The 27,817-nt window shown below is 37.5% G+C and overlaps 1 protein-coding gene across 1 annotated transcript in view; it reads right to left on the reverse strand.

Moving 5' to 3' along the window:
- Positions 1–8,669: 8,669 nt before the first annotated feature.
- The window catches only part of LOC124619461 (HMG box-containing protein 1-like), a 67,453-nt gene continuing 48,305 nt past the window's right edge, over positions 8,670–27,817 (reverse strand). The window contains exons 5-7 of the mRNA XM_047145861.1: positions 22,962–23,133; positions 21,474–21,695; positions 8,670–9,049 (exon numbers count right to left, since the gene is read on the reverse strand). Coding sequence (XP_047001817.1) covers positions 8,899–9,049; positions 21,474–21,695; positions 22,962–23,133 — 545 coding nt within the window. The 3' untranslated portion in view covers positions 8,670–8,898. The remainder of the gene's footprint in view (positions 9,050–21,473; positions 21,696–22,961; positions 23,134–27,817) is intronic.

Below are 27,817 nucleotides of genomic sequence, written 5' to 3' on the forward strand. Positions count from 1 at the left end.
TCATGGTAACTGACACAGAAAGCCATTTCTGTTGAGCAATGAATATGTTAAGCAGTCTTCTAACAGATGCCATGGAGATGCAGATAAACTAGTGTTATTGTCATAAGTGTAGCTTCTCTGACTGATAGGCTTATGCAGTGTTGTCCAATGTCCAGTACTCTGTGTTCGGAGACGTCTTGCCACTGTAATGTTTAACCACAACCTTTCTACTCGTTTTCAAGGACAGTTAGCTACATTAATATTATCTAAACTCATTTAAAACATACTACGATAAAATATAATATCTTACTAATCAAATCATTCAAATACAGTGTGTTGATCACAAACAATTACAAGTGTTATATTATTTGCTTATATCTATTTCCTACAAATCTAATAAAACAGAAACTCATTATAAATCCTGACTATTGTGCGTACCCATCTGTCATTTAGAATCTATTTAAAAACTGTGTTGCTTTTAAGTATGCCATATTATTTGCGTTTCAAAAGATGTTAAAAATGTAAAAACAGAAGAGCAGTTTGGCGAATTACAACAGTTCATTTAGTAAGCCATAGAAATGTTTTTCCTTGAGGTGAACTCTTGTGGTGGCTGTAAATTCATATTTCTTCTAGTGCATCTAATAATTAACTTTTCAGAGCATTATGAAACATTTTTACACTGTCATGTAGGTACTCGCTACTTAAAAGTGCTGTCCAAATACAAATTTACTGCTTGCTACTCCTGTGGTACATTATTTAAATCAGCCTGTTTGTCCTCCATATTGTTTTTCACAGACATTACATTTAATTCTGTAAACATTGGACTGGTAAAATCTGTTACAGTGGTTATCTACAGTGTGTTTCGGTTTCATCTTTAAAAGTATTCCTGGTGGTATGTCTATTTTGAAATAAATGACCTATCTTGTCTGAAATACTGCCCATGTATGTCATAGTGACAAAACTGGGTATTTCTATAGTTGACATTTTTAAAGTCTCTGTTTTAGCTCACGTAGAATGGCAACCACTTCAGTACTGCAGTTATTGTATCTCATTATTTTCTTCAAAATTAGGATCTCCCTTTCGATTTCTACAGGATCCACAGGTAACTTAAAAATTTTATGAACAATAAATGTAAGAATGCTTTATGTATTTAAAGGGTAACATGATTTTGCATTAATAACCACATCTATAGGTGTAGATTTTCTAAAAACGCTGAACTGATGGTAACATTTATTATCTATAATTGACAAGTCCAGGAAATTAGCTAATTACTACTTATTTGTGCTCGACCATGAACTGCATCTTAGGATGCATACGGTCTAGTGTAATGTTATTGATTTCCTCTTTAGTGCCTTTATAAAGTACTCTAGTGTCATTAATGTATCTTTTATAGCAAATAGTTTTGGCTCTAATTTCCAGGGTTTCTTCAAAAAATTTACATTCAGTACAGTTAACAAATAGATCCTCTACACTAGCTTATTTGCATCTTCGTTGTATCCGTAGCTAAAAGGCAAATGCTATAAACAATACTGAAAGTAAAGACAAAACTTTGGTGATGCCAAAGAATGCTCCGAAGGCCAGACACGTTTGGCCAGAGGGATGCAACGTGAAGCCCTCTAACATATTATCATGTCAGGGACATGTGAGGTCAAGGGAGAATGCAAAATAAAACTCATGGACCTAGCATACAGAGGAGAAATATCAGTGGGCAAAATTCAGCAGAAGTCAAAAGTTACAGGCTGCAAGGCTCTGTTGAGCTAAAATTGACACGAGACTTTCAGTTAGCAGATGGAACAGCAAGTCTCCCTCCCACTCAGGTCAACTGACCAAATTCCCTTGAACATGAACTGCTGTTTCTCAATCTCTAGCAAAACCCATTCTTGGGATGCAGCATTGTGGCAATCTTTTGTGTTCTGCTTAATGTATTTGTTGCTCAATAGAAAGGACTTTCTGTGCCAGTCACCTAGGCAACATAATAGTTCAGTTAACTATGTGACAGATAGCAATGTTTCACCCAAGCTCTTACTATATTTTATTGCAGTATGTTTTCAATTGTTTTTGGTAATTTTAACAAGCAGGTTGCCTATGTATGTAAATGGACAGATTGTGACTGGATACTATATAAAGCTACATTTGCGCACCAGTGGGAGAAGCTACAACTAGGCTGGCAGCACAAGCTACTGACATCTCCATGGCAAATGTTGGTGTTCTACACAATATAGCCTTTGCTTAGTACAGAAAATCATTGCGTAGTAAAGAAGATATGTGCTGGTCACCATGGCAACATTAACACTATCTAATAGCCACAGTCTAAAGTCATGACACTCCCCCTCATTTTTGTTATAAATTGCAACTTCAGCACTCCTAGTGGACAGAAAGCTACACTTTTGAATACGTTACTGGATGAGTCAGAAATAATATCGTTTACAATGATTTGGAACACTGTTTTTATAACATCAGTTCTAACTAACAAATGACACCACATTTGTCATTCTTTAGTTTCCTAAGGACCCTGGGATGTATGAAACAGTACATTACATGACAGTTTCACTGCCCCATATTCCCCCACCCCACCCGCCCATATTGGGCTAAATTTTTCTGCCTGACTGATGTAGTACTGTCACCGGCAGTGTCCCTGCCCTGTGGACAAATTTACTGCCTCACCAACCTTACAGATGGCTTTTTTCCACTTGTGGCACTAGTGTCATTACAACTGACATACAGCAACAATTTTCTAACAATTTTCAAGGCAGTGAGTATGCTAATAGCTCAGTCAAGTACATGACAGAGTGCAGTTATTGAATATTATGGCTGTTGCTGTCAGCCTTTTAAACATTTTTCAAATGTGTTAGTAGATTCTAAGCAATATTCTGTTACATTTTCATGTACTGTATGAGAGTTTCCTCTTTACACACATGCAATTTGTGGATTTTAATCTTTTTTGGATCACTTGAGGAATGGTGGCTGTGGCTACATTATCATGACCCCTAGCCTCTGCTACATAATTAGCAGTTAGCGAAGGTTCTGGTAGTTCTCCACTGCAGCTACATGCACTGGCTCCTCTCATCATCATTTTGCATCATAACTAATGTTGCTAAGCGTATGTCATACAGGACCCATTGTAAATTTTATATATTTCACAGAGTTTGGTCTGAGGACGATTTTAAAGACCAAAAGTGGTAACCAGAATAACAGATAAAAACTTATTGTGCTTCGGACTGCTTTTAATTAAATTTTTAAGAATGATCAGTGTGTTCCATAATGATGTCAAAAATAATTAGAAAAATTTAAAGCTGTAGGCAAAAATATATGACAGCAGTGCGCCTACAAAATTTTACTCCTATAGATGGAAATATGCACTGCTGTGAAGTGTGTTGTACAAATATGAAAAGGTAGCTGTTTCATTATATTTAATATATACCCAGTGAGTAAACATGTTCTGAGTAACTCATATTAAGAAAATGCACAGTTCTGAAACTGCTCTCAAATTATCATTTTGTACTAATAAGTTTCTTGAAATAAAGATGAATCTTGGGTACAATATTTGTGAAAATTTTTCAGGAACAGAACTTTGGACCAATTATGAACTGCAATGGTTGTGCGGGTAATGGCACAAAATACAGTGGTCTGTGGTTGACACTGCTTATTCACGGTTTTTTCTTTTTTTTTTTTCAAACAGTTGACATGACTTTTGGGGCTCTTAATTAATAATGTATGTGAGAAAATCCAGCAACAACACGGTGTGAATTCTGAGTCAACTGTAGGTACTGCTATAAATACCTACAATTTACAAAGGGAACATGCCTTGTAAAGCAGTAACAAGGTCAATCCAACCTTCAGATTGATGACATATTTATTACAGTAAATTCTTAAGTGCTTTGCCTCCCTGTTTTTCCAGCTATCATAAAGCTACTACACAGAAAGCTTTACATGAATAATTTTTCAGATGTTGCATTGCAACAAAACAGATAATGCAGACAAAGACTGCAAAAATAACAAAATACTAGTTTGACACGCACAATTTGCACAGAGAGCACAATAACAGCCAAGGAGAAGTCTTCTCTCTCAAGAGTATTATTTCTTTAGTTATGACAACTTCATTTTCCACATTGTTAGTATTTACAATACTACACTATGTATTAGTGAAGACAATTTTTTGTATGAAAGACACGGCTTACATTAGTTTACGAGATCAGTCCTTGCCCCGGACAAGTGAGATCTTGTGTTCTGACCAAACAGGTCAGCACCAAGTATTCTTTTATTTGTACATCTTAGACTCCATCCTTTCGCCACATTATAAAAGAAAATCATTTTGCCTAGTGGGTTTCAGCTACATAAACGGTTACAGGGAAACCACAAAAACAGTAAACTGGCAGGGTAGCAGCTACGCAATATATAAGCTTCTAACTAAACCAGCAAGTTAAATAACCACTGATTATCATACTTCGTAAGTTTTTTTTAAAATCCTTAAAGTGTTATGAAAACAATAAAATTCAAACCCTTGTCAACAATTTGGCAGATATAAAAAATCCTATGATCTGATAATCAACAAGGACAAACAGAATCACAAAAACTGAAGTGCAGTTATGCACCCTTCCTTTTTTACCACATGCATAGTTACATTTACACATTCACAATTCATGTACCTTTGGCTCATTATTCACAGAAATTTCCAAGTCTATTATTACAAAATCATTAATAAATGTCTAGTACTTAAAACCCCTCAACTAGGAATGACATTTTTATTAAATGACATAAAAAACTAAGTAAAAACAAAAGAAAAATGCAACACTTTTACAGACACAATAACAATGCCTAAAACTAATGATCTGTGAAAATTATAAAATTAAGGTCTCCTGAATTTGATCAGTTACAATGACAATAAATTCATTTTTGAGGTCTGATTTCCAAAAGTACATTCTTGTACCTTCAAAAATATGAAGGAAAAATGAGACATCAATGTAAAGTCAGTTTCATTTGGAGGTATTGTAACATCTTTATCACATAAATTAAAAATGTGGTAAATAAAAAGGCATAGTATCCAGTTTCCAACTCAGTTTTGAAGGATGATAACTAACTTGATAAATTTGAATTTTTTTTTCCTAAAAGCACATTCTGAAAAGCATTGCTTGAGAATAATCGGGCCTTAAGCAGACATAATACCAGAATCTATAAGTTAACTAGCATTCACACAGTGTTTCTTTTACTTCATATTTAATTCCACAAGGTAAGTAAGATCTTAGGCATATAACAGTATGATTGTTGATAATTTAAAATAACTTTCAATGAGTTGATTTTTTTTATATTTAAAAGTAAAGAAATTGACAGGTGTGTTAAATTACCATATACTCTCAATCTGAATACTAGTTGCAACAGGAAGACATTACAGTATGTTCCAAGAACATTTGCAGCAGCAAATAGTTGCTATCAGCTTACACATTTCTAATGCTGGAGGTACTTCAGCAAAACCTTTGTCATGGAATAATATATTCAAACTAATTCATTCCTTCAAAATGGAATGGCTACATCAGTTTAGCTGTTTGTAGAATAGTATCCACTGAGAAGCTATACAGAATTTAAAAATGGGGGAAAGTATTTAAAATTCTCAACATAAACCCTTTCAAGCACTGTTCCAAAATATGAAATCACAATGAGAGTTGAGACATTCTGATAGCCAACACAGCTAACAATATAATGTAAATGGATAGATAAAAAATCTACTCACTAAACGGCAGCTGGGGAGCCCTGCTGCCATTTGGTGAGTAGATTTTTTTTACCTATCCATTTACATTATATAGTCAATAATTGATTATTTTCATTTTTATAACAGCTCGCTAACAGTGTCAAGTATTTACCTAACAAGTATATAACATTGCAATGTCTGCTGAACAGCTGTGAATGATTACTCAGGGAACTGAAGGAAGAGATAGGAAACAGGAAAGAAATATGTAGTTCCCTCGGAGAAAGAAGCAACAAAGACATGTATCTCACAAAACTTTGAGACAATTGCATAAATTTGCTCTGGCAGCTTCAGCACATGTAAAATTTTTAAATAATACTCTTCTTTCTTGGTATGCTATCATTGTGAGTAATGCCAAGTTATCAAGGGCATACTATATGTCTTCTCATCAGTTCACATGTTCGGTGCTTCTATTTCGACTGGAATTAAGTTATTCATTTTAGTGCAATACAAGTTCCTCATAGCACTGGAGCACACCTCATTGCAAGTTTTCAGTTAATCTACACATGCTGTGAAAATAAATTGAGTTGAGTCAATTCCCTTCTTCAAAAATTTTAACAGTAAAAGCCACGTGCAGTCCTCGTATTATTAAGATAGTTATTGGCCACAGGTCAGCACAGTATTCCAAGAAGTGCCCAATGAAATATGACTTCCATAATTTTTTTCTTTCACTATAAGAATGGCACTGTGAATGCAATTTATTCTCTTGGTTATTACCTCTAACCTGTCTACCAATACTTTTAGAACTAAAGATCATGCTTATCATGCAATCAAGTGCCATTTCAAAGAACCTGTACACTTTCTTCGATTATATCTCATTTACAAGATGATATTAAATTTGTTTTAGATGATAATGTTTGTTCCAGTAAGTTGAGTTTTATTGACTAGAAAGAACTGAATCACCAAAATGAAAGCAAAGGTAGAAAACAATGGCTTTCCTTAACATGCTTACTGGTTTCCTTATATAATCCTTAAATGGTACCACTGCTAGACTTTACTCCTTTTTTCCAAGATGGGAGTTTTGCACAGTCTTTGTAGTCACCTAATGTGGTTTCAATGTCCAGTGGGCCGACTGATATATTTTTTCCATCACCACCACCTCACCAATGCAGTTCATTATTTTTAGCATTTGACAACTGAATGTTTCACAGTGTCTAAATGTACTTCCCACTAGCTGCAATATTTATCCTTAGTTCCCTTTAATCTTTCCCAACAATTACGGCTACTGTTTATTACAACATAAATACAATGGTGATAGCTCAAAACCTAGTATCATTTTCTGATCTGTCAATGTGGTTATATGGCAATCATTATACATATGCAAGTGAGGGTTTTCCTTTTCTTCATATATTGATTGTTATATCATAAGAGTGATTCCTGATGACTGTAACATTCACACAAGAAATATACCTATAATCCAATGGTGAATAAATAATAATGTTTCTGGGATGATTATTTTATATATACCATGTTATCATTTCTGGTGGAATATATATATGAGCCTTTTACTAGTATTCTTAGACAAGTTCCTAGTTTAGAGATATGCTCCAGAGTTCAACTGATATTAACAGTGGCGGTAATCTTACCTAAAAATAAATGTAGAATGTAGTAGGAAATCCATCATGCGTATATTCGTTTGCTGTCCAGCACACTGGATTTTGTCGTACTTGAATGTCTCACTGAGCAATACATTATGTTAACCACTTTTACAGGAAGAATAAAAAATTAGTGCAGTTTGCGAAACGTATTTCAAGTAGGGTCTGTTACAAAATTTACTGACAGCTTTACATCTTGTCAATTACAAGTTTCTTAATTTACAGTTAACTTTTATTTGTCTGCAAATGAGAATATTATTAATTTTTGTAATTTTTACACCAGGAATAAAATAATTTTGGGTCAGATAAATAAGCATGTGTGTCTACAGTACAGTGCCACATGGACTAATATGTCAAAAGATATAATAACATATTAAGATATCGATTCCTTGTAACTTGAGTTTTGTTTTGTGTGCCAGGACATCCCATTTCCCAACCATATTTTTCCTCCTCCCTGAAGAAAAATGCGATACTTTGAAATCAAGGAGTGCTGTGATTAATTTTTTATTGTTCTCTTGTAACACTGGAAACTGCACCTCCTGGAGGCAAGTTCTGGTGAAACTCCATTTGACTTATTAGTATGTGCACTGTGTTTTTGTGACAACACAGGTAACAGTCTGAAGAAGACAGTCTGTAGTTTGTATCTTGATGACTTAATTATGAAATTGATGAGTATTTGCTAAAAGGTGCCACAGTTTTAAAATAGTTACCATCATTTTCATGTATCTTTAAATTTGTTTCACCTTTCCATCAGCTTCACCTTACCTCTTCCGTGTGCAGTTGTCTTACCTACTAATGTCTTCTTTCATTCCTTAAAACATTACCGTGTTCTCATTTCCTATTCAGTTTTCTTTCTTTACGCCTCCTTTCCACCAATGTTATGAATGAATTCATTCTTTCTGTATCTGTTCATCATTATTTGATCTTCTTAAAAAGAATATTACTTTGTAGACTATCACTGATTTAAATTTTTAACTTTCAGGTGTCTTTCTGTCCTCCTCCCCATGTAGATGAACTTATGCAAATAAATTTACAATATTTGCTGAGCAGGACTATAAAGTGCAAAAAATGCCTAAGGGCTTACCAATAATAATCTTGTAATGATTTGCACACATTCGGGAAAAAATGTCATCGACATTTAATATGTAGGATACAGAGTCATCAGGTCTGATGAAGTAGCTGAGGATATTCCATTCAGTTTCCTTGTTTTCAAGAATCTATTGTTCTATGTAAGTCATTCAAAATATTTATGTTACCTGCAAAGATTCTGACGTCATTTCATTTTTTTGATAATTTGTTTAACTGCTGACAAAGATGAAAAGTTTGTTTTTAACTATAACAGCATTCCAGCAGACACTTCTTTTCTTAAAAATATTACTGCTTTATTAAAATTCGAGAGGCTGCATCAAGGGTAACTTGCATCACACCACACTCACTGTCTCGTATGTTATGTCATGACAGAAAATATTGAACAGCATAATGCCCACAGAAAACTGATATAGCCAACCATTCCTTCATGGGGTGCTTCAAGTTTTTAAATGCACAAGTAAATAAATGCAAATGTACATACTTTATTGAACATCGCTAACTGGTGGAATGAGACCGCTTACGCTTCCAACAATCAGGGTGGCGCCTCTTCTGCTCCTGGGCCAGGAGTCGTGCTTCCTCCACAAACTTCTGACGCTCCTCAGCAGGCATGCTACGCCATGCCTCTCCCAAAAGTACACTGATTGCCCTGCAAAGAGAGGGTAAAGACACTTGTACAGAGTCACGTTAAGGTGGCGACCACACATAACTGCAAGTTTGGCTACAGTCTGTTAGACGAGTGATTGGTATTAACAGTTGAGGCAGTGTTGCCGAACTTGTCTTATGGCACTCCACGCCTGGTTGCTGCTACACACATTTTTTTAGCAGAAGAATCAAAAGTGTTGAAAGCATGCAGGTCATATTTGTACGTGTGAATTTATTTACAGCTGTTACTTGTAATATATAATTCAAAACAATTGAAAAGAACTATTTAGTATCTAATATCCTGAAATATCATAAAGTCAATTGTCAAACTTCACAACAGAAATCAAGACTGTTTTTACAAACTGTTGGAACATTCACCATTTTTGTTTCCATTGTTAAATATTTACAATATTAATTAGTTCTACAATAAGTGACAGAATAATTTATCAGTATATTAACAGTTATAGTCTGAAGGTGCTACTCACAATATGATGTTAGGTTAATGGTATGCTTGCTCCTTACATTCCTGAGTGTGTTGTATGCCAAACAGAAAACATAACCTACATTACTGTCAGATTTAGGACAGTCTTCTTCAGTACTGCTCGAACTATCACTGCTCCCTCTAAGATATATAATTAAATTTATGATGCATGCCTTTGTGTTTGGCTGCCTCTCTGATGACACCTGTGCTGCTAATCACAATTTTTGTCCATGTCTCACTTGTCACTAGATTGACAGCTGCTACAGCGAGATCTTCAGATTCAGAGATTGTGAACTTTTTATTTTTTTCCAGCAATGTAATTTTTTATTTGTAATAATACCCCTCCAAAGGCATTGAGGTGACAGTGGTATGAAGGAAGCCAAAAACTTTTATGACCATGCTGTTTACCAACCTTCTCAATTACGTATATCAGAAATTGTAATTTCTTTCATGCTAGAAATTCGAAAAATTCCACCTTCTTCAAATCTTCTCTGAAATCCACTTTTCATCATTTCTGCCACTGAATTATATTACCTTCATTATAGCCAAAGTTGGTGTCTTATCATGAACAAAGGAATGATAAGGCACATTGTCCATAATGATCACTGATAGATATGTTAGATTTGTCGTAGTTGATGTTCCGAAAATCCACACAGTTCATCTGTGATAATCATGTGTCTTTTTTGAATGAAACATTAACAAGTAGCTTGGCACAAAACTGTCCGCTGTAGCTGCACGTAAAACAGTAATATTTCCTCCTTTTCCAACAGGCGCTGCCATGGTTCTCTGGGGCGTTACCTCACTCAGGCCTCTATATAATGAATGGCTGGTATTAACCCAAGTTTTGTCTATCCTCACTATATTTCCAAATCTCACACCCGTGATCCTGTCCAGAAATCTGCACCACCATGCAACTACATCTGTCCTTTGCATTAATATTTTGCATATGTTAAACACTGAATACCTGAAGCCTATGTCTTTCCGCACTGTAGGTAATGAAAAATTTTCTTCCATTATGACTCATCACCACCAAGCCCGAACCACTATGGACAGAAACTTGAAATTTGCAGAGGGTGTTGATCTTACACTGAACAGTTGTCATTTAAGAAGGGATTTTCAAAATTCCACTACTAAAGGGGTGAAAAATGTTACTGTTAAGGCAGTTTTGAAGTTAAACCTATGAAAATTGGTATCTGGTCTCTCGGTCAGAAATAAAGAAATACATGTTCCAGCATTTTTATTTTATTTTTAAATTTAACCCCTATGGGGGTGAAACAATGGGTGAAATCGTTTTTGATAATAAATCATCATTAAAGAACTACCAAAGTAGTTTTAAAGCTACACCTATGAACACTGGTATTTTGCTTCTTGGTTACAAATAAAAGAATATGTATTTCAGTGTTTTTGAAAATTCAAACCTGAAGGAGTGAACTAAGGAATGAAATGTTTCATGAAAAAATTTCATTATGAAAGCATTTTTAAAGCTAAATCTTTGAAAACTGGTATTTGGCTTCTCAATCAGATATGGAAAAATACGTGTTTCACTGTATTTGGAAGGCCACACTGAGTCACTGACTCATCATCACTCAGCTCAAACTACTAAGGATAGAAACTTGAAATTTCCTGAGGATGTTGATCTTATACAATAGGCATGTCTAAAAAGAAATTCTTTGAGATTCCACTCCTAAGGGGCTGAAATAGCGGATGAAAATATGTTGCTATTAAGACAATTTTCAAGCTAGAATTATGAAAACTGGTATTTGGTTTCTCAGTCAAAAATAAAAAAGTATGCATTCCAGCATTTTTGGAAATATGACAAACAAGTGGTTAAAATAGTGGGTGAAAGATTTTTTGAAAATACATGATTATTAAAGAACTAAAGCGCATCTGTAAAATTTGGTATCTGACTTCTTGGTTGGAAACTAAAAAAATATGTTTCCGTGTTTTTGGTAATTCAGCCCCATGGAGTAAAACAGGGGATGACAAGTTTTATGAAATTATTTCATTATGAAAGCACTTTCAAAGCTAAATATACAGAAATTTGTATTTGGCTTCTCTGTTACAAACAAGAAAATATGTGCTTCACAGTTTTTGGAAATTCAACACCTACGGGGGTGAAATAGGAGATGAAAATTTTTACAGCTAAGTCTATGAAAACTTGTATTTCACTTCTCGGTTAGATATAAAAAATATTTGTTAGGGGATGAAAGTTCCCATGGAAATACCTCCACAGGAACACAAAAGGCATGATTAACAAAAACCTTGGACACTAGCTACTAGAATAGCTTTTCGGTCAGAAATGCATCTGGAAAAAGCCATTCTTCTTTTTTAGAAGGTGTTGCAATTTATAAACATAAAACTTCAATTTAAAAAATCTGTACGAGCACAAAGTATACACAAGCGAAACAGCAGGCGCTAAGCTAGAAGCTTTATGTATAACGACAAATAGTGTCTTTCTCAAAATTGTCCAAAGCAGTCACCTGCTTCTTTTTCAGCCGCTTCTTTCCTGGTATGTGCAGCCTTGTTGTGCTGCTCTCACCATGGTGCAGTCTACACTGTACTGCTCTTTTCCTATCGTTAAAACAGTGTTCTTGCTTATTTTCAATGCTGTTGCAGCTCTCTTGAAAACCTGATCAACAGGAAATAAGGGCTCAGCTTTTCTCTTTTCTTTCTCCAAAGTAGTCCCTCACTGAACAAATGAATTTGTGGGCATGGCCGTGTAGAACACTTTTCTTTCTCAATTTCACTTCACATATTGAGCTGGCACTATTTGCCATGCTGGACATTGTTGAAAATGAAACAGAAGCAAATGCACTCTGAAAACAACAAACACAAAATAATCTACAAACTGAAATATTAACAGAAACAACGAAACAATAGCACCAGTTGCACATGAGACTCTGACTGGTTCATTTCAGATGAGAGCATCAGGTTTGCAGAGCAGCAGTGTGGCTCCTGCTGCCTGCTTGAATCTGCTGTTGGCTGGCTACCTACAGCCGCTTGGCAACACAATGACACTAATGAGCTGTCAGTGCTAAAGATTCATCTCTCAGCCAACTGTAGTATGCATGTGCAAGTTTCCTTCACTATCAGTGGGAAAAATTTGCACAAGTATTGAGGCTCGAACGATTTTTCATAATTCAAGCGTTTACGCTCGTGCAAGCAAAGATCAGTTCCTAATTGTTTCTTAGCCGCAGCATGTTAAGCAGTCTCAAACACATTAATAGTGATCTGCTTGACTATTTTATTTGAGCATTTCCTGAGGTGAATAAATTGGAAGTAGTATCATCAAAAGAGTAATCATGACACAGCCGATAATAGCTTGCTTTCTAAACATAATGCAATCAATCTGACTGCCAACAGAAAAGGTTACTCAGGGAGAAATGTCGATTTTATTTGAACCCTCTCCCTTTTTAACACTTTGCAGCAATGCCCATGATAATATGGGCACATCTGGCCTGCCTGAATATCCACCACATGTAAGCCTACAGTCAAGCTTACTCAATGTTTCTCTTTGTTCTTTACCTGTTCTTTGGTTTCCTATGTGACTAAGATTCTCAGTACAAACAGTAGTTCAAGTATTGGTCACTACAAAGTGTGATCACGTTGGATAAATTTGTTTACTTCTTTTCTTGTGTGTCTCTGAACTGGAGTGTTTCAGCCCTTGTGCACATAGGTGCATCAACATGACAACACACGGTTAGGCCAATGATGAGATTGTTCGTGAGTTATTTTATGACTCTGAGGACAGTGACATCGTTGTTTTTGGAAGATGACATTGCAAATGAGTACAGGAATGATGCAGATTATGTTCAAGCAGAAATTTCACAATTTTTGTGATGAAATTCACAGTATTTTCATTCAACTCTCGGCTGTAAGTATTTCCGTATGAAATTCCATAGTGGTTTTATTTTCAAATATGACTTTCTGTGATAGACTCATAAGAGAAGAGCAGTCATCAAGTCACTTCAGGAACAAGCATTAATGTTATTCTGCTGAATATCATATTTGAAGAGTGTGGAAGACCAAGTGCAAGGACGAGAATTTTACACTGTATGGACTCTGAGTAAAGCTGGATGACTGCCGGTTGTGTGACTGATACGGCTGTATTTTCAAGACTATCATCTACTGAAAATTCAATGTCAGTATCCTCATAATAGCAAGATAAATTAAGTAATTACACTAACGGTCAAACTATTACAGGCTATCCATTTGTGACTGAGATGGGGAGGTGTGAGATGTGTGTAGAAGCAAGGAGCTGACTAAAAATGTGGTGCAAAGGTAAAAATTAACAGTGTAGTATGCGCAAAGTCACACAGAAATTTAACATGCTTCAAAGTGTACAAAACAGAAAATTATATTATGAAAACTTGCCGCCTATGATTACTGTATATAAAACAAGCTTCATTATTAAATATTTTTATGCAAAATAATCAAGCTGCTTTCTGAAAAATTTTCATTTACCCTTGACAATTTTTTTCTGTTTTCAAAAACAATGGTTTTTAAAAATTCACAACATATCAATTCAAGAAAAATGTAGTGCACAAGTTTTTAAATTTGAAATGTACATTTTCCATTACTGTAAAGGGCACTATTATACTAAAATCTTTCAAGAAGTTACGACTGCTTAGAATATGGCAAACATGGTCTTGTTTTTCAGCATGGGCTTTTGTGTTATACCTCAGAATTCGAAGTGTTGTTGATACTTTGGGAAGAAATAGGAAGCAAACAATGGATATAAAATTTCATAAAGTATATGAAAGACCAAACTAATTAAAATCGGTGATCACTAAGGGACAGTTAACAATTCATTGTGATGTTGTTAAAATCCAATTACAGAGCTGAAACACTCAACTGATGATAACAGTACTACTCCCAAAGATGGGGATGACATTCATAATTACAGCTTCCACAATTGTACAATCCTGTGCTTATGAATGGTTTTCACATTGAAAGACAATGTACTCCTGCTGTAAGTCAAAATTCTTATCATATGTTGACAGTACTCTTTTCTAACCAGACACACTGAAAGCTTAGGTTTGTAAACCCTATTTAGTCAACCAAATGCACGTTTATTGTTTTCAGTTGTTTGTCCTATGAAATTTTCATCGCATCTTCACAAATATTACTGACATGATTTCCAAATAGTTTTATTTAATTCAGGACATTATATCATGCTCTGATAATTCAACATACTTAGCTTACCCACTACAGAATTGTTCTTCAGCTTTTTCAGTAAAATCACCATCATCATCTTATCGTAGGATTTGCTGTCATTTAACAGCTTCTGTAACTCTACCTTCTCTTTAAAGAGTGCAGTCTATTGTGACTAAATAAAAGGTAACAGAATCATTAGGGTTTTAGGTCCTAAAATAAATATTGTAGAAGCAATCATGTTTCTAAGTTCATTGTTCTTATTTATTTATCAAACTTTGTGCAAAAAGGTGCATGGAAAAAGAAGCTATATATGTCTCCTTATTGGAGTTCCTTCAATTCAGTTCTCCCCAAATATTCTCCGGGATCAGAATACCAAAGTCCCGGAGGAACTTGCACATGTTGGTAGGTCCTCCAACAACCCTCGCCACAGTATACCAGCTATCCAGGACTAAAGAGTTTGGGAAGGCTAAACTTTAGCAGAGCTATGTCAAAACCATTGTCACCTGAAACCTGAGTTCTTCTGAAAGTCAAATCCTGGGAAAAATATGAGCAGTTCACAGCTGAAAACATGCCAGCAGGTACCTCAAGTCTGTAGTCAATGTCATAATTTGGCAATCAGCAAGTATTTGTATCATCAGTAACATATTTAATCTCTAGTTTGTAGTATACCGTCTTTACACCAGTCACAAAGAAGTGGGTGTAATGAGATAATTTTCAAGGGATACAAAGGTTAGTAAGTTATTTAGAAATATAAAAGGTAGCAAGTAAAAAAAGTGGATGTAATGAGATAAATTTCAAGGGATACAAAGATTAATAAGTTATTTAGAAATATAAAAGATAGCAAGTAACAAACAAGTAATACAGACAAAATTAAGATGGACACACACAATCAAATGGTAGACACATAAGATGACAAAGCATTTATCTGGTTGTATAGCGTAACAATTTAAAGCTTTGATAGTCAAAAGGGAGAGTAGAGAACCTGGTAGATCTCATGCATGGCAAATACAATGAGCATGTTTCACTAAAATTACATTATTGTAGGAGGAATATCTGTCGAGCCCAACTATTGATGTATGATATACACTGGAAAAAATCACTGTTACATTTGTGGTTGGTTAAAGGCACAATTTAAGGTAAATCTACTCTGTCATCACTGAATGGAACAAAGTAGTTATACTGCAGAGCTAGAAATAATTTCATTGCGAAACTGATTTAAAGGTGAAATTATGTAAAACATGGTATATCATAAAAAGAGCAATGGAGCCCAGTACAACAGATTATTCCTCAACTTACTGAACTTAATAAGTCTTTACAAAATTGGGGGGGGGGGGGGGGGGGGGGAGATTTCTTATTGAATTAGATTTTTCTGTAGAGATGTTATGTTCAGAAAAGAAAAAGAAAAACAGTATGGTTATAATTTAATGCCCAATTTCTTGATATGGAAAATATCTAAATAATTTACAGCAAAAGTTGAAGAATGCTGATGACATAATACCTATTGTAGCAAAGCAAAATTCAACTGAGAAAACTGAAAACTAACAAATTATGAGACAGAATTGTTGGCCAGTATTTACTATTAGCAGGCAAAGTGTGTAGTACTGCCAATTCATACACTTAAAAGTAAGTGTAGTGGCACCAATGTGGAACCCGACTAGATGGTGCAACATTACCACTGACCACTGTGGCCCACTACTCTGATTGTGCTTATCACAAGAGACCACTCTCCAATGGATCTTTCATATATGCTGCCCCTAGGCTGGCCACTGCCAGTTGAAATTCAACAGCTGGTGGTCTAGACACTGGGTTGATGACCAACAGCCAGACACTGGGTTGATGATCAACAGCCAGACACTGGGTTGATGATCAACAGCCGCATTCAAATAAGAACAAACTCACAAATTGTGATTGAGATTTGCATCAGCTGTAGAATATTTCAGAAGAAATGAAAACTTGTGATAGACTGGGACTTGAACCCAGGTTTCTCATTTGTCACCAGCGCCCGCCTTAGCCATTTTGGCTATCTGAGCATATGTCCAGGAGCGGTCCAAATCTCCATTTGTCCTGCAGTGTCTTATACAGAGCATTGCAGTATTTCATGTCATTACAAGGCAATTATGGGAGAAAACAATTTCTCACCTTGCCCGGAAATCATGATAATACAGAGCGCGCAGGAGGGAAAGTAAACACCAGGGCACATGCAGATTTGGGGCAACTGTTCATGACAAGCGGAAAATTTGGGCTTGAGTCCCAGTCTGGCACAAATTTTCATTTGTTTTGAAATATTCTACAGCTGATGCGAAACCATAACCGCAATATGCGAGGCAATTTCTATATAGCAGAAATGCATGACTGTGGACTCTGTTAATAACTGGCTTTACTTTACACTGTATGGATTGCTCACTTATAACAGTTTGCACTGCTCCGAGGAGTGTGGTGTAACATACCTGACAAACAAAATGAAGTGAGTCTCCTTTAGTTTTGTGTGTAGATTGCCTTTACAAAAGTGAGACACTCCCTAGCTTTCAGAATTAATAATTTCTTCCTCGAGAAGGAGATAGGAATTAGCTGGGGAAGGTCATACTCCAGTTAAAATAACTTTTTGATAGTGATTTCAGTAGTCAAGTGCTGGCGGCCAGCCCCCAGCCAATGGTAGTTTTTTCTCAAGTGCCACATGTTCACTGTGCTGCCTTTTCTGTAGGTACATACAGAGCCTTGTGAAGCATGGCTGGCTGTACACTGGTCACACTGCTCCACAACACTGCAATCCGTCATTCACAAAGTTATTTTATTCCAGCTATAAAAGGTAGGGCAGGTCACTCAGACTCCAGGGCAAATGGGATCCACTTGAACCTTTGCTGATCTATCCTTCTAACCACTCTGAGGAAGGAACTATTACGTCTGAAAGAAGGGAAGTGTCCCACTTTCACTTTTATGTGTTTCTTATCAGCAGTACTACACACTTCTCATTCTGAAGAACTGGCCAGCTGTTCTGTCTCCTAATTATTAATATAATTCCTACACTCTCAGTCACTACTGGCACAAATGGTTCAAATGGCTCTAAGCACTATGGGACTTAACATCTGAGGTCATCAGTCCCCACTAATGGCACAAAGAAGTACTTAACACATTCTTGCATCAGCATTTATAAGGACAGTCTTTAACTGCAGTAAGAATTATGTCCCACATGTAAATACTACACCATCACTTAAATTTTTAAGTCACTCCAATGTCAAATTAATCAAACAATGGAAACTCCAGGTAGGAATATCAACAATGTAAGAAATGATAGATTGCCACTTACTGTAAAGAAAACACGTTTAGTTGTATACAGCCACAATTAAAAGACACTCTCATACAGCTTTTGGGCACAGCCTTCCCCAGCAAAAACACACACACACACACACACACACACACACACACGCCACCACCACCACCACCACCACCAACTCCAGCATCTCAGGTGGAAATGCGACATTACGTGGGATACAATCAGCAATCTGGAGTGGGTGGGGAAGGGATAGTAGTGCACCGGTGGGAAGAGAGACGAACACTGTCTGGTGGCGTGTGCAGGGGCTATACTGCCAACAAGCGCAGCGTCAGGAGATTGTGGGGCGGGGAGGTGGGAAAGAAAGGAACAAGAAAAGGAGGAAAGATGGGCATCGGCAGAGGGCTGCAAGTAAACAGGGTGGGGGATGAGAATGGGGAGGAGATGATATGACAATGGGGGTGGAAACTGTTGGATGGAGGGTATGGGGACAGTATGTTACTGTAGGTTTAGGCCAGGATAATTACAGGAGCAGATAATGGGTTGTAAAGATAACTCCCATCGGCTCAGTTCAGAAAAGCTGGTGGTGGAGGGAAGTATCCAGATGGCTCGCGTAGTGAAGCAGCCATTGAAATCAAGTGTGTTATGTTCAGCTACATGTTGTGCCACACGATGGTCTACTTTGCTCTTGGCCACAGTTTGGCAGTGGCCGTCCATCCTGGTGGGCAGCTGGTTGGTAGTCATACCCATATAAAAAGCTGTGCAATGATTGCAGCAGAGCTTGTGAATGACATGGCTGCTTACACAGGTCTATCCTACCCCATCAGGGGCCAGGCCATCTGTGAAAGCAGCCATGGCATTTACCAGCGCTGCTGCAATCATTGCACAGCTTTTTACACTCCTGGAAATTGAAATAAGAACACCGTGAATTCATTGTCCCAGGAAGGGGAAACTTTATTGACACATTCCTGGGGTCAGATACATCACATGATCACACTGACAGAACCACAGGCACATAGACACAGGCCACAGAGCATGCACAATGTTGGCACTAGTACAGTGTATATCCACCTTTCGCAGCAATGCAGGCTGCTATTCTCCCATGGAGACGATCGTAGAGATGCTGGATGTAGTCCTGTGGAACGGCTTGCCATGCCATTTCCACCTGGCGCCTCAGTTGGACCAGCGTTCGTGCTGGATGTGCAGACCGCGTGAGACGACGCTTCATCCAGTCCCAAACATGCTCAATGGGGGACAGATCCGGAGATCTTGCTGGCCAGGGTAGTTGACTTACACCTTCTAGAGCACGTTGGGTGGCACGGGATACATGCGGACGTGCATTGTCCTGTTGGAACAGCAAGTTCCCTTGCCGATCTAGGAATGGTAGAACGATGGGTTCGATGACGGTTTGGATGTACCGTGCACTATTCAGTGTCCCCTCGACGATCACCAGTGGTGTACGGCCAGTGTAGGAGATCGCTCCCCACACCATGATGCCGGGTGTTGGCCCTGTGTGCCTCGGTCGTATGCAGTCCTGATTGTGGCGCTCACCTGCACGGCGCCAAACACGCATACGACCATCATTGGCACCAAGGCAGAAGCGACTCTCATCGCTGAAGACGACACGTCTCCATTCGTCCCTCCATTCACGCCTGTCGCGACACCACTGGAGGCGGGCCGCACGATGCTGGGGCGTGAGCGGAAGACGGCCTAACGGTGTGCGGGACCGTAGCCCACCTTCATGGAGACGGTTGCGAATGGTCCTCGCCGATACCCCAGGAGCAACAGTGTCCCTAATTTGCTGGGAAGTGGCGGTGCGGTCCCCTACGGCACTGCGTGGGATCCTACGGTCTTGGCGTGCATCCGTGCGTCGCTGCGGTCCGGTCCCAGGTCGACGGGCACGTGCACCTTCCGCCGACCACTGGCGACAACATTGATGTACTGTGGAAACCTCACGCCCCACATGTTGAGCAATTCGGCGGTACGTCCACCCGGCCTCCCGCATGTCCACTATACGCCCTCGCTCAAAGTCCGTCAACTGCACATACGGTTCACGTCCACGCTGTCGCGGCATGCTACCAGTGTTAAAGACTGCGATGGAGCTCCGTATGCCATGGCAAACTGGCTGACACTGACGGCGGCGGTGCACAAATGCTGCGCAGCTAGCGCCATTCGACGGCCAACACCGCGGTTCCTGGTGTGTCCGCTGTGCCGTGCGTGTGATCATTGCTTGTACAGCCCTCTCGCAGTGTCCGGAGCAAGTATGGTGGGTCTGACACACCGGTGTCAATGTGTTCTTTTTTCCATTTCCAGGAGTGTATATTGGTGTGACTACCAACTAGCTGTCCACCATGATGAATGGCCACAGCTAAACTGTGACCAAGAGCGAAGTAGACCATCCTGTTGCACAACATGCAGTTGAACATAACACATTTGATTTCAATGGGAGCTTCACTACCCAAGCCATCTAGACTCTTCCCTCCACCACCAGCTTTTCTGAACTGCACAGACAGAAGTTGTTATCCTTACAACACATTCCTGCTCCTGTTATTATCCTGGCCCCACACCCTCCCACCCAACAGTTTCCAACCCCCCTGTCATATCATCTCCTCCCCATTCTCGTCTAGCACCCTGTTTACTTGCAGCCTTCTGTCAACGCATCCACCCATCTTGCACTGCTCCTCTCCTTTTCTTGATCCTTTTTTTCCCAACTCCCTGCCCCATAATCTACTGATGCTATGCCCATTGGCAGTAAAGACCTGCACACTGCACCAGACAGCATTCATCCCTCTGTTGGGCGGCTCTGCAAGCTTAGTGATCTTATTCTGTTTACAATTCCATGGAATGAACAATCTGGCTGGTACTGAGAGGTTCATTTGTATCTGTAATGGAAGGAGGACAGGCAACTACTTACCATATAGTTCAGGCATGGAACAGTCTATGCACACATACACATGTTTGAAAACATTGCTAAGTCATTGAGTAATATTGTTCTTCAGATCAAATACAGAAAAAACACACAAGTGCGCATACGCGCACACATGCACGTGTGTGTGCTGAACGCCTGCATGCCCCCCACACACACACACGCACGCACGCACGCACGCAAACACACACACACACACACACACACACACACACACACACTCACTCACTCTGTCCTGGCTACTAGTTATATGTAGTCTGTATCTGTTATCTCTGGAAAAGGACACTGTCCGAAAGCTTAGCAATGTTTTCAGTATTGCCTACGGATCACTCTCACCTATACAGTGAGAAGTTACCTTTACTGCTTCTACTATTTGTATTCCACCTAGGGATTCCTATTTACTCATTTTTACATATCTAAAACAAGTGTGACCTGTTAATAGAACCATAAATAAATTGTTATTAAATATTGTAATTTTGTCACATTTATCACCAATGGCAAGAATAATCACATTTTCATTGCATTCAATTACAGGTGGAACTTCAGTCCTCCTCCATCTATTAGGTGATACACAAAGTTCCAGTCACATTACTCACCTATTGTCCTTGCCTGGGTGCGACTGTATAAGTTCAAGTCTGTAACGCTTGGCAAACAGCATAAATGCATTCATAGGACGTTTTGCCCGCTCTGTTTCTGGCCCAGCTGCAGGGGAGGGCACTGGAGATGAGATTTCCACTGCTATGGAAGGTACTGGCACTGGCTTTGGAGACACTAGTTTGTGCCTACTTGTTGGTAACTCCTCAGGAGGAAAACTAAACCTGTAGAATTTAAATGCAGTTGTGTCCTGGAGCTGACTTTAAACTATTTTTAATCTAAATGTCTCAAACACAAAGCATTATTTTGTAAGAGAAAAACAGATCTGTGATAACACCATACAATCAAAACTTACCAAGACTGCAGAGGATTGCGATCAATAATATAGTGATTAATTACATTAATGAAACAATGAATTTTGGAATTTTTAGTTCATTATTCATAGAATATGGCTGAAAAATCAAGATATGTATGTACTGTTATGTTGAACACCTTCCTTTGCATTGCACATCTAGCTCATGGGACAAAGGTGAGAGGGAGTTGTCATCACTAGTTAATAAGAAATGGGAAAAGGCACCGAGTCACTTCCGACTTCAAGAATGGTCATTAAACAGATGCATATATAATTAAAGGCCAATATTACTAATATTGATCTGTTGTTGAATAACAGAAGGCATTTTATGTAATGTATTACGACTGTTTCTGAGAATAAAAATTTCTTTCAGGATAAAACTGAATTTTGAAAGCAGATATAATCCGAAACTCTGTTTACTCAATTTAGTCATGATATTCAGAAAACAGAAGATGTGGTTCACTGATTTATGTCATATCCCTTGCTATCTGGAAGATATTTAACACAATTCCACAGTGTTGTCTACTGTACAAAGTAGGACATTATGAATTGGACCAGCTTTGTGATTGTATTAGACTTCTTAGAATATATAACACAGTACTTTGTTTTTAATGGGAGGAAACTGTGATGTGTGAAAGTAACTTTCAACCTATCTTAAGGTAGTGTTATAGGACTGTTACTGTTCATCACAAATGACCTGTTGGATAATGTCAGAAGTTCCATGAGGCCATCTGCAGATGATGGTGTTGTTGACATAGATTGACATGGTACAGAAACTGGCAGCTGAATCTTGTCATGAACAAATCTAGCACACTATGCACAAATAGCCTCACAGATCTATTACGTAAATGGTGATCAACCACTGGAACTATGGAATACATCTTACAAAAATGAAATGCATTTACAAAGGAGGTAGTAATACATTTCTAATTACATCAATAAACACTTCTGTTGACTGCATTTTGAATGTTGTAGCTACCCTGTGTAAATTTACTATTCATTCAGCTACCATTTTTCTGACTTTAAAATTGGGAAATGTGCAGGCCAAACTCGGCATAAGCATGTGTTTGTAAATGATGGACTCTGTAACTCAATACTATTTTGTAGAGCTTCGATATAATTACGAATGTTATCATACCTGCGAAAACTGTCACATATATCTGGAGATTTCACTGTTACTGGTGGCCAGCTACTGCCAACAGATGCGGAGCTGTTTCTTGGAGGTGGTAAACATATATCTCCTGGTTCTAATAGGTGACACGATACACTGTATGCATGCAATACTTCATCTGGGCATACAGCACACCAACCTAGTCAGAAATGTTTTTTTTATGTTTACAAGCACAATAATATCAGTTAAAATTATAATCCTTATTGCATACTGAATGAGGTTTCCTGTTAAAGAAAAACAACGCCTTTTTTCCTTAACTGATGTGGCTGTGTTTTGGTTACCACCACCATTTAGTCTGATAAATATTTATGTACCTTTATTACTAACCAACTCAAAGAACAACAATATGGTACTTAGATTTTTAGTGTGTGAATCAACAAGCAAATGTAAGTTTAATACTCAGAAAAACGTGTTTTAAGTGAATGCTGGTAAATGTGAAACCAGCCCTCAATACGTAGGTATTCACTACCATATGATATTTTAAGTAACCTCCAAGGACTGTAGTGAGCTGCTTGCCTTTAATGACTGACACTGTACATACACCACCCATCCAAAAAGTTCCGAGTCTGATTTTATTCCCAGTGTGTAAACAACATCAGCACAGTAACTACCATGGTGGGTTAACTAACCATTGTAAACAACAGATACGCATTCGACAAATCAGTTGTGAGTAGGCCATGTTAAGTAGTGGATGGGCAACCATAGTGTGTTGATGTTGGGTCACAAATCACAATGGAGCAACATCTCTGAATCACACATTCAAGAGATTCACCAGAATGTTTTGAAAAAGAGAAAGGTGGGTGCAAAATCTGTCCCACAAATCTCGACTGTTGAACAAAACAATGGCAAGTGGAAAAAACGGTCACATTACAGGATTTGACATCAATAAGAAAATACCACAAGATGACACAGGACATAAATTCACATGAAGTGTCAACACTTTGACAACAAAACTCACATTCAAGCCAATGTGACATGCTAGTTGAACAACATCCAAAAGAAATACTTTTCTGACAGCTTCACAAGGTAGTACGAATGTTCTGTGTGTTGTACTCAAGTGAGGAAAGACTACATAGAACACAAGAAACATTAAAATCTCCATCTTAACATTTATCTATTTTTTTTATTAATCCTGCCTTGAAACATTTTGGACTGGGTAAAGTATAAAAGTGAATTTTTTTCACTAACAGCTTCATAGTGCCAAAAAGCTGTACATTTCTCTTGCAAAGTATTATTAGAAATAGTATTGTAAGAATGATAAATATAATATTAATTTATACTAAGCAAATATCTCATTATGAAAGGGAAATAGGAGAGAAACAGTAAACCTCTACATTAAATTATATGGTGATGTAAACATTACACAATGTATTCTACCATGTTCACTGGTATCTCATGGAATTTTTGTTTCACGTGGAGCAGAAGCCAAGCTGCCTCGACTACAGTCGAGTGTGATAATAAGGATGTGTTTTATGCTGTTCATTACATGCACATTGACTAAACAGTAACACAGGACAGCAGCTTTAATGGCACATTTAACTTGGACAGCACTAACCTGCAGCAATGTGAACAGTTGCAGTTAAGGCATAAAAAGAGATGAGCAGAAAATAATATAGCTTTGAATGTCATTTAATTTTTAAAGAGAATGAAATAATATTCAGCAAGTCTCCAGCAATGCTGCACACTTCTTAGGGGACCACAACAGAAAGCGCAACAGGCTCTCATTCTTAGCTAACATAGTATTCTACCACAATTACAAACAAGAGTGATGAAAATTCCTTGAGTGAGCTATGTGTGTCGTAAAAGGATTTTGCAGGGATTTCACCATACAGTTAAACAATGAAGCTACTGAAGGTATTACTTAAGCTACTCGTTTGATAATCTCTGAACTCCTTCCATATCTGAATCTGAGAAATACATGTCAGTACCAGGACTGACATCTGCTATGTTGATAACGACTCAATCAACAACATAATATGTGGAGCCATCCAAGCGCACATTTTCTCTTTCATTTTGACTTGCCATTCTCCGCCCCACTATAATTTGCCAGTGATCTGCGACAAAACTTCATGCATTAGTTCGGTACATCTAGCAGCTTAAACGTCTTGCTATTTCTTGCTACAAATCCCTTAACCTGGCTCCAGATCAGTTCTGTAGCATTTATATTGCAATGGTGCAGTGCCAACTGTAAATGAAAAATTGTTTTTTATGTTTCTGAGATACTTATCACTCTAGCATTTGTGAGACCATGTCTGTGATATAATACAATAGAGATAGCCCAAATAAAGAGTACTCAATTTTTCATTTTTGTCCTAAAAATTTAATATGTTACTTTTTCTTAATTTAGACAATCTTTTTTAATAATCTTTTATAAAATATAAATAATTAATAATTTATATTTTGAATAAAAACTGGAATTTTATAAGCAATATGTAACTAGAAACAAGAAGACATGCATTTTTCATTAAAAATTATGATCAGATATTTATTAATTAGCATAAATTTGATGAATTTTAAGATGTATGTCTCCCAAACTGAATGAAAAAGAAATACCAAAGCAAGAATTGAAACTTCAATTAATGGACTAGATGAGACAACCATTCTAAAATGCTACTCATTCAGCTATACATCCTGTTTTAGAAAACACCTTAACTGTAGAAATTGCAATTCCTCAGAAAACTTCAAAACCGATTTTTTCTGTAAACTTGCAAAAAACTTTGAGAACAATTTGTTTCTTGCCACTTATTAACTGTGTTCTACATGTGTGTTTTACTATGGAGAAGGAAGCGGTTGGTTGGTTGTTTTGGGGGGAGGAGACCAGACAGCGAGGTCATCGGTCCCATTGGATTAGGGAAGGATGGGGAAGGAAGTCGGCTGTGCCCTTTGAAATTTATTTATTTATTTATTACTCGTCATTAGCCAACATTTGTTGAAATAGACAGTTTTGACATTACATTTGATAGTGAATCTAAAATTGGGAAACTATGTACATTCAGATTACATTACATGAGGATAAAGAGTTATTCTCTACACTATAATTCCTTAACATCATAGTTACTCTCTACTACATTCCAATTCCTTAACATCATAGTTACTCTTTACTACATTCCAATTCCTTTACATCATAGTTACTCTTTACTACATTCCAATTCCTTTACATCATAGATACACTTATCAGCTAACAATTTGTGCAGCTGCTTCTTGAAGGCATCACCTTGTAGGTCTTTCAGTGATTGTGGTAACTTGTTATATAATTTTAATCCTGTTTGCTTAAAGCTACTTTGGACCTTAGATAGCCTAGTAAAGTCTACATCAAGATTGTTTTTATATCTGGTATCATATGAATGAACAACTGTTCTGGAAGGTAAGGTATGTATTTGTTTTTTTATGGAAAGAAGACACGTTTTTATATACAGAGAAGGTAATGTTAAGATGTTAAGTTCCTTAAAGTGCTTTTGACATGATTCTTGGCTTTTAATACCTGTAACTGCCCTAATTTCTTTCTTCTGCCACATGAACACAGTCCAAGCACCAGTTGAGTTGCCCCATAATTTTATTCCGTACTGTAAGTGAGATTCAAAGAAGGCATAATAAGAAGATAAAAGTTGTTTTCTGCTAACTAATGTTTTTAGTTTCCTTAACAAAAAGACTACTCTAGATAGTCTGGTACATAACAGTTCCGTGTGGGTGTTCCATGTTAATTTCGGGTCGAGGTGGATTCCTAGAAGTCTTACAGAGTCAGACTCATTTAATTTTTCCTGTAGATTGTGCAAGAAGAAATACATAGTTTCAGTCTTGCTACTGTTGAGTATCAGCTTGTTACTGTGGAGCCATATGGCAGACTTTTCAAGCATTACTTTTGTTTGTTTCTTCACATCCTCCAATTTGTAATCTGAGGTAATCAGGGTTGTGTCGTCAGCATATATTATTGACTTGTGAAGCATGAAAGTAGGCAAGTCATTCATGTATACAAGGAAGAGAAAAGGTCCAAGCACTGAACCTTGTGGCACGCCTCTTACAACTGGTAGGGCATTTGATTGCTGGCTATTTACTATAGCTACCTGAGTTCTGTTTGTCAGGTATGATCTGATTAATGCCAGTTCGTTATTTTTGACACCATAGCGCTCTAGTTTATTTATTAGTATTTCATGGGATACAGTATCAAATGCTTTACTCAGATCTAGTAGTACAGCACAAGTGATGGAATTGTTCTCGAAGCCATCAAGCATGTCTGTCACAAGAGTTTCTACTGCATTTATTGTGGACAATCCTGGCCTAAAACCAAAGAGCGAGGAAAAAAGATTTTGTTCAGCAAAGTAGTTGCAAAGTTGTGTTTTAATGCAGCATTCTATTATCTTGGATAATATAGGTATGAGGGATATTCGATGGTAACTTTCAGGTTTGTTTTTTTCTCCTTTTTTATAAATTGGGATAACAATAGTAGCCTTCAGGATCTCAGGAAATTTTCCAGCTGTAAAAGTACTATTGATCAGAAAGGTAAGAGGGGCAACATAGAGATGCCATAGAGATCTTCACTGTATGAACCATGTAGGTTTGTGACGACTTTGTATACAGTTTGGCAGGTCACCTGTTTCCATTTAAAGGGTAAGTTATTTAGGTCAGGAATGTTGTAGGTAAAACTTTCAGAAGTTGCATCATCTGGTGCAGAGGTAGCAGTAGCTTCGAACTTAGTACTGTTAACAAAAAATTCATTTAATTTTTCTGGCACTATTGGAATTTCTTGTCTGTTTTTATGCTTCCCTGCTATTTTGTTTATTACCTGCCAGGCTGCTTTGCATTTGTTGCTGGAGTTTTCAATGAAA

The sequence above is a fragment of the Schistocerca americana genome, chromosome 6 (genome assembly GCF_021461395.2).
Source record: "Schistocerca americana isolate TAMUIC-IGC-003095 chromosome 6, iqSchAmer2.1, whole genome shotgun sequence".
In the NCBI taxonomy this organism is placed as follows: Eukaryota; Metazoa; Arthropoda; class Insecta; order Orthoptera; family Acrididae; genus Schistocerca; species Schistocerca americana.